This window comes from Cervus canadensis, chromosome 12, assembly GCF_019320065.1.
Source record: "Cervus canadensis isolate Bull #8, Minnesota chromosome 12, ASM1932006v1, whole genome shotgun sequence".
Lineage (NCBI taxonomy): Eukaryota > Metazoa > Chordata > Mammalia > Artiodactyla > Cervidae > Cervus > Cervus canadensis.
This window is the reverse complement of record NC_057397.1, coordinates 57,155,701-57,169,971: the sequence shown is the minus strand read 5'-3', so window position 1 is coordinate 57,169,971 and position 14,271 is coordinate 57,155,701. Positions and strand designations below refer to the sequence as shown.

The window sequence follows — 14,271 nt, the reverse complement described above, 5'->3', positions numbered from 1 at the left end:
CTATGGTAAAACGAATTAGAGAAAAATGGTTTGGAAACTTCTTTTTGTTTGTTGTTTTTTGTTATATGACTGCCTTAAAGCATATTGCACTCATAAGACAGCATATTCTCTTAAATGAGCCCAATTATTTTTCACAAATCTTTTTTTTCTCCCCACTGTGGCCATGCAAAAACCAGTGTCTTCTTTGAAAGCAGAAATGGAAACATGTCTGATTTTGGATACTTACGTTAAGGTTGGCCCTGAATAATAAAACCCATTCAAGACCAGGGTGTTTGAAAAATTTTAAATCCTAAAAGCATGCCCCATTAATGATATAACTGAATTATACTCCAGATATTTCATCTAAAATACCCTTTTCTGTCTTTTCCTTTTTGCTCTTGCCATCACTTTTAACGATCCATGGGCCTACAGTGTCTTTACATCCAAAATGCAAAGCAGACAAATGGGCATCTCAGGGAAGAACATGACCAAAAGCACCAGCATCAGCGGAGACATGTGCTCGCTGGGGAAGAACGATGGCAGCCAGTCGGACACCGCAGTGGGTGCCTTGGGCAGCAGCAGCAAAAAGCGCCGCTCTAGCATTGGGGCCAAAATGGTAGCTATCGTTGGTCTTTCCCGGAAGAGCCGCAGTGCTTCTCAGCTCAGCCAAACAGGTAGGCATTTTTATGTTACTGTTGACGTCCTAACTGAGTTGTAATTAAAACACATAATCTTTTCTCTTACTCATTCTGCCTCAGTAATGTGTGGATGATGACAAGTACCAGAAGGAAAGGGGCATTTTAAACTAGTGGACCTTTCTGAAAATATAACCATGACTTTGTTTTTCAGTGATGAGCGAACCTGCTTGGAAGTGAACCTTGGTTACTGTTCTTGACATGCACTTCACTTCTTTTCTCCTCAAGGAGGAGCTCAGCTGTGGTCCCCCTGATTTCAGTTTCTGGTCCTTTGCAAAGGTGCTCTGATCTGCGAGGTGTTTGCTTTTCTTTAGGTTCCTCAAGTTGGAACCCACCAAGTTAATTTCCACTCCCAGCAAGTTACCACGATGAAGATGACAGCACATATTTTGTGTGAATGATACGCTTCTCTCATTGCTGACAACCTAACTCTTTTTCAGTTTGTGAGCAGCAGTTACCAGTTGTATCAATTTCCTCACTGCAGTTTTTACTTTCCCGGTTAACACTTCAGGCAGCAATCTTCTCCAGCTGCAGGGGTGGAGGAATTTTCTGCTGACGGGGAAGATATTCAAAGCTTTGCTATTTGAAAATTCAGTCTCTAAATCACATCTGCAAAAATAAATTAGATACCACACTCCTAACTCAGAAAAGCCACTGTTAGCAATTAAGAATTTATTTGTGAGTCAAAGCAACGTCTTTTTTCAAATGGGTGTTGATAATTAAACATTCAGTCCCTGGTATCTGGGAAATAATAGCATATCTTCTACTTAACACACAAACAAAAGCATGTAATATGGTGTTTCTTTTACAGCAAATAAATTATAGGCAAATGGATTAAATCTCATTTATGTCTGAATACTGTGGTTCTGGTACAGAGAAGTCAGGGCATAAATCTACAGCACAAAAGAATTTAAGGGTACGTTAGTTCCTGGACCCGCCTAATCTTGTTTTTACAAACTATTCTGCAAATTTGAGCCTTATATATTAATATTATATTGAAATAAGACTTTGATGGCTTTCCTATATCCTGGTTGTAACTTACTATATTTACTGTGATTATGTTAGAGGGTTTATTTAATGTTTAATTTTTAATTTATGTTTAATATTAGAGTTTAAATTTTTACTTAGTGTTTTTAAATGTTATTTTGTGTTTTAATATAGAATTAGGGATTTAATGTATGGACATAGAGATCATATCTAAATGATTTTTTTAAATTGCTAATATTTATACATACATAATTAACTGTGTTGTGCTAAAATGATAGATGTTGGCCTTTTGAAGTTGAGAGGTTTTTTTTCTCTAGCAGTTAGAACTTTATTGCATTTTTCTATTTAAAACTTACATTTGTAAACCTAAAACTGCTCTAAAAATACAGTCTATTAATATTTTTAAATGAAGAACCTAAAATAGACACTAATAAGACTACAAGTTAGAGAATATGTGGTGTTAAACTTAATAATTAATTCTGTTCATTTGGGGGTTTTGGATAAATATTGAACACTTGTTGTGTGCCAGGAAAATCGAGAACACAAATGAGTCAGAAATCATTTATAACCTGAGTTGCTTATACTCTAGTAGAAGATATATACTTAAACAGATTACTTCAAGATCCTATGTCAGGAACTTCCCTGTGGCCCAGTGGTTAAGACTGTCTTCCCATACAGAATGTGCAGTGTTGATCCCTGGTCAAGGAACTAAGATCCCACATGCCTTGAGGCCAGTCAGCCACACAATTTAGTGATGGGTTTGATGTGGGGAGGTGAAGGAGAGAAGATTCTAAGGTGATCCTCATGTTTCTGGCTTGCATCCATGGGTGAATGGTTGTAGTGCTGTTAATGGATATTGGAAGCATAAAAGGAGTAGATTGGGAAAAGAAGGGTGAGTCCTTCGATTTAGGACACTTTGAATCTGAGATATCTATGTAATATCCAAGTAGAAATGTCTAGAACATATTTAAATACACACTTCTAAGGCTCATGTCAGAACCAGAGATATAAATCTGGGAGTCATAAATTTTAGAGGTTGCTTGAAACCATGAACATGGGTGAGATTGCCCAAAAAGAACACTACAGATAAAAGAGCAGTAGATGAAGACAATACTTTGTGGAAGATTAACTTTTTAGAATTGGACAGAGGAAGAGGAGCCAGTGAAGACCAAGGAGATATTATCATGAAGAAAGAACAAATACTGTAAGAGAGCAGTGTCACAGAAACTAAGAATGTAGAAGATTTGAAGAAGAAAATGGTCAGTATTTCTCAGTGATCAATTTCATTCTTAGTAGTTTTGGCATTAATATCCTATATATCTTTCCTTGACAGTATTTTTATTTAATGATAGAGCTCTGTTGACTATACACTGATTTGGTTTTTATCTTCAGAAACACTGTGATATTGGCAGATTTAAAAAATGTAGTTTTTCCTTGTTATAGCCTTCTTACATATATAGCATAGCAAAAAACAATGTGTTTCTTTTTGTTATTGTCTTCATTGGTATTCAGTGACATTATAATGATTAAAATTTTTAGCGTCTTAAAATGTGTAATTATTCCTGTTTACACACTGCATAGCTTTGACCTGTATTGACAGTAGAACTCAGAGTATCTCTCACGTTAAAGCTCGAGTTTAGCTGTAGAATAGCCAACAGAGAGAGTTTCATAATTATTGAACTCCAAATTTTCATTGGGTTTCTAAATTCTGTATTTGTGTGTATCTGTTTCAAGTAAGATTTTTGTATTTTCTTTTCTTTAAAAATGCAGTAGTAAGCTCAAACAGTGTTTAAAACTGAAATCTTCAAATTTATTACCTAAACTTTGATCATATGATAGCATTATTTAAAACAATGTATGGATTTGTGATGCTGGATCTTACATTAGATCCTTTGTTTTGATTTTCCTGGCCTCTGCATAGAAATCTGCATGTACTTAAGTTGTAGAGTTGTCACTTAATGAATGATATATTATACATAATGTCTTCAGCTTCTTAAAATGATATTTATGATCATAAAAGTAAATATCATTTTACCAGTATGAATTTTCAAGACCAGATGAAGACTGCTTGCTTGACTTCTGAAGGGTAGAAAGCTCAGAAAAATAATATCTTTCTAAAGAATGTTGAAATTATTCTGAATTATATCAGTAATCATATATAACTAATAATTGGTAAAGGGGAAACCATTTATAAAGATATGTTGGTTAATACACATAGTAGCTAAGTCATATCTCTCATCTATCCCCATGCTATTTTGTGTCTTTGACTGCTAAATGGAAACTCGCCATTTTTAAAGCTTAAATATATCTTGTTAAACATCACAACCTTGTAGAAAGTGCATAGAGTGAATAAAGAGACTTGGATGCTATTGCTTACCCTGGGTTATATAAGATATCAAATATGGCCTCTTAAAAAAACCTACCCAACATATCTGAGTCATAGAATGTTCATCTGACATATGGAATTAACACCTGCTGTCCTAACAGGGTTTTTATAAGATCATACTTTAAATGTATAAGAAAATGCTTTCAGCACTTAAAAATCACTTTGCAGATGTAAGCTATCAGTAGCAAATTCAGCCTCATATTGGGAATTAGGAATTCTATTTTAGACATGTTGATTTTGAGATGCCCATTAAACATCTAAGTACAGTTATATGTTTAATTAGATATGCAACTGTAGTCTAGTAGGTCAAGCTAAACATGTAATTTGAGAGTAATCAGCAGGTAATATTTAAAGCTGTGGCACTAGATAATATTACTTAGTGTAATTTGAATCAAGAAGAAAACTATAATAAAAACAGAGCCATGTTATATACCAACATTTAGAAGTCAGGAGGAGAATCCATTAAAGGAAACTAAAGAGAGAGTAGCCATTAAAGAAAATGAAAAAGAAGAATATGGTATCTTAGAAACCAAAGGAAGGAAATATTTTAAGGAAGACAATCATCTCTGTCAAGTGCTTCTGGTAATTCAGATAAGGTGAAGACTGGGACTTGACCGTTGGATTTCACATGATAGAGGAATTTGGCAAACCTTGACAAACCTTGCAATGGTGGACAAAGCCTGATTGAAGCAGGTTAACACAAATGGGAGATGAGGTAGAGACTGTGAGAATAAGTTCAAGAATAAAAGTTATAACACGTGGACTTCCCTGACCTGCCAGTGGGTTCAGGAAGATTCCACGTGTCGCCAGGCAACTGCGCCGGTGTTCAGCAACTGCGGAGCCCTTGCTCCACAACAAGAGACACCACCTCGGTGGGAAGCCCACACACCTCGACAAAGAGCAGACCCTGCTCTCAGCAACTAGAGGGAGCCTGCACAGCAACCGAGACCTAGTGCAGCCAAACGTAAAATGAGTGAATAGAATCAGTTACAAATAAACAAATGCGATTGATCCTTTAAAACAATTTTTAACACCTATATTGAAGCTGAAACTCCAATTTTGGCCACCTGATGTGGAGAGCTGACTCATTTGAAAAGACCCTGATGCTAGGAAAGATTGGGGGCAGGAGGAGAAGGGGACAACAGACGACGAGATGGTTGGATGGCATCACCGACACAATGGACGAGTTTGGGTAGACTCCGGGAGTTGGTGATGGACAAGGAGGCCTGGCGTGCTGTGGTTCATGGGGTCACAAAGAGTGGATACGACTCAGCGACTGAGCTGAACTGAACTGAATACTTATGGAGCACTCTCATGTGCTAGGAAGTTTTTTGGGGCACTTTACATGTAAATCATCTAAGTCTCACAACAATGTTATGGAGAAAGAATTAATTACTATTACCCTCATTTTACAGATGAGGAAACTAATGTAGGCAAAAAGAGTAAGTTCCCCAAATTTACTCAACTAGTGAGGGTCAAAGTTGGGATTGAAATGCAGGCAGTGTATTCATTCTTCATTCTTAATTATTCTGTTATAGTCTAGACTAGCACTGTTCAATAGAACTGTTAGCATTGTTGGCAAGTTCTCCATCTGCTTTATCCAATACAATGTGTGGCTGTTGAGTACTTGGTATGTGGCTTCTGTGACTGACCACATTTTTTACATCTTAAATTTGTATAATTTTAAGTAGGTACATGTGACTGATGACTACTGTATTGATGCAAATAAAAACAATTTCTAGAATTTTGATTTTAAAAAGAAAATAAAAAATAGGATTATAGCTTGGAAGAAATAGAGTCAAAGAAGAGTTTTGGTTTTTTAATAACAGAGGGGATGCTTCTGGGGAAGACTGAGTAGGTGAGAGAGTTTCGGATCCAGAGCTGAAGCAGAGATCAGCTGTTATCACCTGTGGCCACTCGGGCATCTCAGTTCTTTTCATCTTGTAGTAATTTCTAAGCTCACATAGTACTTTTTATTTGCTCTAATTATAACATTTAGTAATTTTAATCATTTGTATATTTGTTTATCTCTTGGCTAGACTATTTTTTTTTCCTTATTTTGTACATCCTTCCTAGTGTCTGCTATCATATCAGATAAACTGATCTCCAATGAAAGGCCCATATGCTTCTTTGGAGTTCCTGAAGTTCTCTGGAGAGTGGAACAAAAATGGTAGAACTTATTTTTGTCTTCTAACCTAAAAGACAGAAAAAGAAATTAAGCACTACCATATTTAATATATGGCTTTACCCTAGTTTTCTCGGTTGGTCTGAGTGTCAGTCAGGTGTCATATGCCTTTTTGGAGGTGTTAGTTTCATTATCCCTGAGAAAGTGGGCAAGAGGCTTACAGAGATTGCAAGAGGCTTGCAGTGAAACTGAGGGTAATACCAATACTGCAACTACACAAAAAAGGTAGACCTGAAAATTCTACCCTTAGTCAAGCTTTTCTTTAGGCGCTGATGAAGTAAATACACTGACACCCTAAGATATGACAAGAAGTCCTAGAAGATTCTAAGTTCTCAGGAAAATTAATAAAATACGATTTTTAGCCACTATTATTAACAATGAACTTTACATTTATACTTTATATGATCTATGGTGCTTCTTTGTGAACTTTCTTTTTCAACTATGATATTATTTAAACCAAGTATGAGAAAACAGAATTCGAAACCTGACCTTTGAATTGCTCTGTTTATTAGCTAACATAATGCCAGCTGCTATAAAATATAAACCGTGAAAATTCGATACAAAAGAAGTTTATTCATTGAGCAGATATCAGTCCAAATATCAGTTATTCTCAGTGGACGGTGGCCTGCCCTGTGGCCATTCATAGTTTGAGGCTCTTTTCATCTCATGGCTCTGCCCTCTTGTAGGGCCTTGGAGCCCTGTGCATTCAGCCAGTACGTGGGACAGCGTTTATGAGCAAGAATTGGAAATAGTGAAGTCACTTCTGCTTGTATTTCATTGGCTACAACTCAGTCACAAGATACTGGAAAATGGGAGGTTAGGAAATGTAGTCCAGGGAGTGTTCAGGAAGAAGAGGAAACAGTTTTGTAAGCAAACCAATATTTTTAAAAACTAAAATGAACATTACTTCAAACATTTTTATTGAGGGCATAAAGTGTTAATTTGCCATTTGAATAATGACTTGCAAATAATTTATTTCATCATAATGTTTTAAAATATTTGTATATTATCTTATGTATTCAAAAAGTAAATATGTTTATAATTTTTTACTGAAATGGATGTAATATTTTAAAAGATTTTAAACAACTTGTCTAGTATGTAATTCCAAAAGGCTTAAAACCACTGTTCTAGTATATAATAATTCTAAGTGAATGTTTGCTAAATTCACATCTATTAAGAGATAACTTTGTAATAGTGAGGAATAATATAGATGTTAAATAGTAGTACTGTCTCCTTATGTCATTAGAAATCCCAAACTAACATTAAAGATTAATATGTTAAGAATTCTAACAAAGAATGTGACTTTAACACTAAATTTAGGCATATTTCTCACCATTGAAATTATAATAAGGCTTTAGCACTTATAATTCTACGAGCCATTATTAATTAAAAGTCATGTCACTACTTGTCATTTACTAATAAGCTTAAGTGGTTCAAATGTTACAGATGAGGCAAACAAAGTATTCCTTATAAGTGAAAGCTGTTATTAGCATAAGTTATGTTAAAGTACTTCTGTAGCAAACTAGGATCAACAAGTGGCTGAGAAAGAGCAGTTTTATTGTTACTGAAATTAATTTAACATATCTTAAATGTAAACTGAATTTCATATCTTTTTAAAATTTGTTTTTAATTGAAGACTATTTGCTTTACAATGTTGTGTTGGTTTCTGCCATACAACGTCGTGAATCAGCCATAAGTATATGTGTGTCCCCCGTCTTGAGCCTCCCTCCCAGCCCACACCCATCCTGTCCCTCTAAGTTGTCACAGAGCGCAGGGTTGAGCTCTCTGTTAGATGGCAACTTCCCACTAGCTCTCGTTTTACACGTGGTAATGTATATGTTTGCATGCTACTATCCCAATTCGTCCCCGCTTCTCCTTCCCTCACTGTGTCCGCAAGTCTGTTCTCTATGTCTGTGTCTCTATCCTTGCCCTGCAGATAGGTTCATCAGTACCATTTGTTCTACAAAATTTAATTTTTAATTTTTCTGCATGCTTGATTGCTCAGTCATATCTGACTCTGTGACTCCATGGATGGCAGCCTACAAGGCTTCTCTGTCCATGGGGATTCTCCAGGCAAGAATGCTGGGGTGGGTTGCCTTGCCCTCCTCCAGGGGATCTTCCCAACCCAGGTATCAAACCAGGTCTCCCACATTGCAGGTGGATTCTTTACCGTCTGAGCCACCAGGGAAGCCCAAGAATACTGGGAGTGGGTAGCCTGTTCCTTCTCCAGGGGGATCTTCCTGACCCAGGAGTTGAACCGGGGTCTCCTGCATTGCAGGAGGATTCTTTACCAGCTGAGCTACCAGGGAAGCCCAATGGTGGTAAAATATGCATAACATAGAATTTGCCATTGACCACTTAACCATTTTTAAGTGGCGTTAAATTCAGTGACATTAATACCTTCATACTGCTGTGCTACCATTATCACCATCCATCTCCAGAACTCTTCATCTTATAAAACTGAAATAATTCCCCATTTGCTTTTTCCCCTAGCTTCTCACAATCACCATTCTATTTTCTGTCTCTGTGAATTTGATGACTTTAGGTACCTAATATAAGTGGAATCATATAGTGTTTGTCCTTTTGAGACTGGCTTATTTCACTTTGCATAATGTCCTCCAAGTTCATCCAAATTGTCGCATATATCAGAATTACCTTCCTTGTTAAGGCTGGATAATATTCCATTGTATGTATGTATACCACATTTTGTTTATCCAGTTACTGTCAAAGGACATTTGAGTTGTTTCTCCGTTTTAGCCATTGTGTGAACATGAGTGTGCAAATATGTATTCCAGACCCTGCTTTCAGTTCTTTTGGCCTATGCCCAGAAATGGAATTGCTGGATCATATGCTAAATCTATTTTTAATTTTTTAAGGAACCGTCATATTGTTTTCTATAGCAACTACACCTTTTATATCACCACCATTGATACACAAAGGTTCCATTTTCTCTACATCCTCACCAACACTTGTTATTTTTTGATAATAGCCATTCTAGTGGGCTGTAGTTTAGATTTCTCCCTGTAGTTTAGATTTCTCTTTCCCTAATGATTAGTGATATTGAGCATCTTTTCATGAGCTTATTGGCTACTTGTATATCTTCTTTGTAGAAATGTCCATTTGCGTCCTTTGCCCATTTTCTTTTTTTTAAATCAAAGAATAATTGATGAACAACATACTAGTTTCAAGTGCACAACATGAAAATTCAGTCTTTGTATATGTTGTGAGATTATCACTACAATAAGTCTAGTTAACATCTATCACCTTGTATAGTTACAGAATTTTTTTCATAGAATGGGAACTTTTAAGAGTTAATCTCTTCCAAAACTATGTTAAATAATAGTGGTGAGAGTGGGCACACTTTTCTTGTTCCTGATTTTAGAAGAAATGCTTTCAATTTTTCACCATTAAGAAGAATGTTTTCTGTGGGTTTATTGTATATGGCTTTTATTATATTGAGGTATATTCCTTCTATGACTACTTTCTGAAGAGTTTTTTTTTTATCATAAATGAGTGTTGAATTTTGTCAAAAGTTTTCTCTATTGAGATGGTCATATGGTTTTTATCTTTCAGTTTGTTAATATGGTGTATCACATTGATTGATTTGCACATATTGAAGAATCCTTGAATCCCTGGGATAAAGTCCACTTGATCATGATATATGATCCTTTTTTTTTTTTTTTGATCCTTTTAATATGTTGTTAGACTCTGTTTGCTGACTCTGTTTACTAGAATTTTGTTGAGGATTTTTGCATCTACTTTCATCAATGATAGTGATATTGGCCTGTAATTTTCTTATTTTGTGGTATCCTTGTCCAGTTTTGAATCATGGTAATGGTGGCCTCATAGAATGAATTTGGGAGTTTCTCTTCCTCTGCAATTTACTGAAAGAGTTTGAGCAGGATATATGTTAACTCTTCTCTAAACTTTTGATAGAATTTGCATGTGAAGCCATCTGGCCCTGGAATTTTGTTTGTTGCTTACTGTTTCAATTTCCATGTTTGTGATTGGTCTGTTTATGTTTTCTATTTCTTTCTGGTTCCATTTTGAAAGGTTATACTTTTGTAAGAATTTGTCCATTTCTTCCAGATTGTTCATTTTATTGACATATAGTTGCTCATAGTGGTCCTTATGATCCTTTGTATTTCTCTGTTGTCTGTTGCAACTTTTTCATTTCTTATTTTATTGATTTGAAACTTCTCCCTTTTTTCTTGATGAGTCTAGCTAAGTTTGTCAATTTCGTTTATCTTCTGAAATAATCAGTTTTTGGTTTTATTGATCTTTGCTATTGTCCCCTTCACTTCTTTTTCATTTATTTCTGCTCTGATCACTCATTATTAGAGAAATGCAAATCAAAGCTACAATGATGTATCATCTCATACCAGTCAGAATGGCCATCATCAAAAAGTCCACAAACAATAAATGCTGGAGAGGGTCTGCAGAAAAAGGAACCCTCTTGCACTGTTGGTGGGAATGCAAATTGATACAATCACTATGGAAAACAATATGGAAATTCATTAAAAAGCTAGGAATTAAACTACCATTATGGCCCACAATCCCATTACTGGGCCTATACCCTGAGGAAACCATAACTGAAAAAGACACATGTACCCTAATGTTCATTGCAGCGAGGACATGGAAGCAACCTAGATGTCCCTTGACAGATGAATGGATAAAGAAGGTGTGGTACATATACACAGTGGGATAATTCTCCCCTATAAAAAAGAATGCATTTGAATCAGTTCTAATGAGGTGGTCTAACCTAGAACCTATTATACAAAGTGAAATAAGTCAGAAAGAGAAAGACAAATATCATATATTAATGCATATATATGGAATCTAGAAAGATGGTGTTGATGAACCTATGTATCGGGCAGCAATAGAGATGCAGACAGAGAGAACACTTTTAGATACAGTCCAAAAGAGAGGTGGGGTGATTTAAGAGAGTAGCATAGAAACATAAACATTACCATGTGTAGCCAGGCAGTGGGAATTTGTTGTATGACACAGGGAACCCAATCTCTAATTGGACTATTTTTTTTTAATGGCAGAAAAATATAAACCTGTTTTTAGATTCTTAAGTCATCTGTGTATTATTAACATTTTCTATATAACTTATTTCAATTTGTCTGAATCCCATTGGATTGTAAATCCTTGATTGTAGGCACCCATCTCATTCATTTTTATATCTATGGTACCTAAGATAACAGTTGATATCTACTAAATACTCAGTACATGTTTGAATGAATGAATGAATGATTTAGTGCATCTTTGTTGTAGATATTAATAAAATAACTTAAAACTATGTTTCTCCAGATGTTAAACTACTGCACTGAAGTTTTTAAAGCTACAAATGATCATTAAATATATGTGAAATATTTCTTATTTCTCATCTCACATTCTAGTGTTTTGTTATTATTTATGGAAAGAATAGCAGAATTTGTGAAAGATATTAGGGCACTATCCATTTACATCTACAAATGAAAATTATCTTGCATTATCCCTTTCCAAGCATAAATATTACATTCTTAATCAAATTATTAAAAATCTGCTAATGAATTCTTATGGTATTTTAATAATTTCCTTAAACCATAGACATTACCATACCTTTATTAAGCTACTTAATGTTCCCATTAAGTAAACATTTTTATCACTCTTTGCAAGGAAGGCATCTTAGTGAGCACTGTGAAAGATAAAACTTTACAAAGTGGAGTCCCTATTCTCTCATAGCTTTTTTATTTGTTCTTAAAATCTATTGAAAAAAATGAGTTGTAAGCTTGAATAAATATAAAACAAGTTGGAACATGATAAGGACAAGCAAGAGGTACAAAGAATATTTTTATAAGGGAGTGTAGCAGAATGGAGAAAAAGATTTTAGAGTTTGAGATACTGGATCCCATCTCTGCTACTTGCGCATGTCACTTACCCTCTTTAAACCTCTACTTCCTCAGCTGTATAGATCGTGGAATCTATCTTCCTACCTCATGAAGTTGTTATGAGCACTTATGAAAGCACTTAAAATGTTCTCCAACAAGTTCTCAATAAATGGAGGCTGCAACTGTTAATATTATTAACATTAGTTAAGCTGTTATTGTTAATATTATTATATTATCATTAGTGTAGCCATGGAAACAATTGCTTTCAACGTTGATGCCAAATAACAGTTGATCTGAGCCTTGAATTTTTAATGTTGTTTAAACTTGTGAAGATGCTGAAATAAACAGGTACATTTCAGACATGGTCAATATTAGACCCAGAGCTATGAAAATGCAGTTTATGTATGAGCAGAGCAAATACTAGTTGATGCAGTGGGAGATTTACATGAGCAATATAGATTGGGCAAGATTACAACTTAAAGTCAGGCCAAAGAGTTTAAACCATAAAGTTGGCAGTAGGGAGCTATTGCAGGGTTTGAAGCAGAGTCATGACAATCAGGGGCTTCCCTGGCAGCTCAGCTGGTAAAGAATCTGCCTGCAGTGAGGGAGACCTGCAATGGGTTCGATCCCTGGGTTGGGAAGATCCCGTGGAGGAGGGCATGGCAACTCTGTACGTTCTTGCCTAGAGAATCCCCATGGACAGAGATGCCTGGAGGGCTACAGTCCATGGGATCACAAAGAGTCAGACACGACTGAGCAACTAATCACAGCACAGCGTGACAATCAGACCTGAAAAGATTTTGTCAATAAAGACTTGAGATAAAAAATAAGAGACAGTTTTATTAGTTTAGAGCAGAGATGATGCAGGCCTAATCAGTGGTGTATTAGTTTCTGTTGCTTCCTTAATACCACAAATGAACGTAGCTACCTAAAATAGTGGAAATTTACCATTCTGTCAGAAGGCTAGGCTAGCTGGGCTGGTTTCTTTGCTGTGTGTCTTACAAAACCAAAATCAAGGTATCACCAATATTGGGCTTTCATTTAAAGGCTCAGGAGAAGATTGTTTTTCTAAGTTCTTTCAAGTTGTTGGCAGAATTCAGTTCCTTTCCATTGTAGGACTAAGGTTTCCATTTTCTTTGGCACTTGACCCCCTTCCTCGTCGAGACAGCAACGTACACTGAATCTTTCCTTTGCCTCTAATCTCTCTGCATACCCATTCAGCTGTATCTGCTGCCAGATGAAGTTCTCTGCTTTTAAAAGCTCATGTAATTAGACTGAGCCTGCTTAGATGATCCAGGACATCTCTCTGTTTTAAGCTCCTTAACCTTAATTACCTCCTCAGGGTGCCTTTTGCAATATAATGTGACGTGTTTCTAGGTTCCAGAGAAAAGTGCATGGACATCTTTAGGGGTTTTTCCTGTGATGATAGTGGATGGAGACAGATAAGTGGGGAGATTCAAGAAATACTGCAGATATTTTTAAATTATTATTTACATCCTATGTGCTTCCTGGGAGTTGATGCAAAATGGAAATAAAAGTTAATTTTCACAATTTATACTATCTGACCAAAGAACACATACCAGTTATTAAAGATGTCAGCCTTTTTCCCAATAGAAAATTAAGAAAAGTCTATCATTTAAAAAATGTAATTAGCAATAACATAGTTTGATCATGTTAATTTTCACAACCTGAGATGTATAATTTATCATCTCATTTCACATACTAGAAAACTGAGACTTACAATTTGCATGGTGAACAGATATAGTCCAAAGCTGGCACTCTTAGGTGGCCCCACTGCTTATAAAAACGTAATGTTTTTATAAGTAGTTCTTTTCATATCTTTAGGGGGAGGTAAAAGTTCTCTTCGAAATAAAGTTTTCTCAAGGAACTACTTTTAATTTAATATAGGTTTTATTTAATGTAATTGGACATAATTTTAAGATGTAAATAGCCAAATGATTAGATTGTACATCCTGGTAATCAGTAAAGGCCTAGTAAATAGCTAAACCATAATGAGTCTAATTGTAAGCTGAGCAGCACATTTTAAGGAAGAGAAATCTTTTAATTTTATTAAAATTGAGTGCTTTACAGTTTTCGAACACAGAATATAAGCAGTATTAAAATGTATTTTAAAGTAAAGCCCATTTTTAATGAAATTCCCAC

General features: G+C 35.5%; 1 protein-coding gene across 33 annotated transcripts in view; it reads left to right on the top strand.

Moving 5' to 3' along the window:
• The window catches only part of RIMS2 (regulating synaptic membrane exocytosis 2), a 586,517-nt gene that overhangs the window by 497,493 nt on the left and 74,753 nt on the right, over positions 1–14,271 (top strand). For 20 of the 33 annotated variants that reach the window (XM_043483849.1, XM_043483845.1, XM_043483875.1 and 17 more), the window contains one exon: positions 412–653. The exons of the other annotated variants lie outside the window; for them this stretch is intronic. In XM_043483849.1, coding sequence (XP_043339784.1) covers positions 412–653 — 242 coding nt within the window. The remainder of the gene's footprint in view (positions 1–411; positions 654–14,271) is intronic. 33 annotated transcript variants of the gene reach the window in all.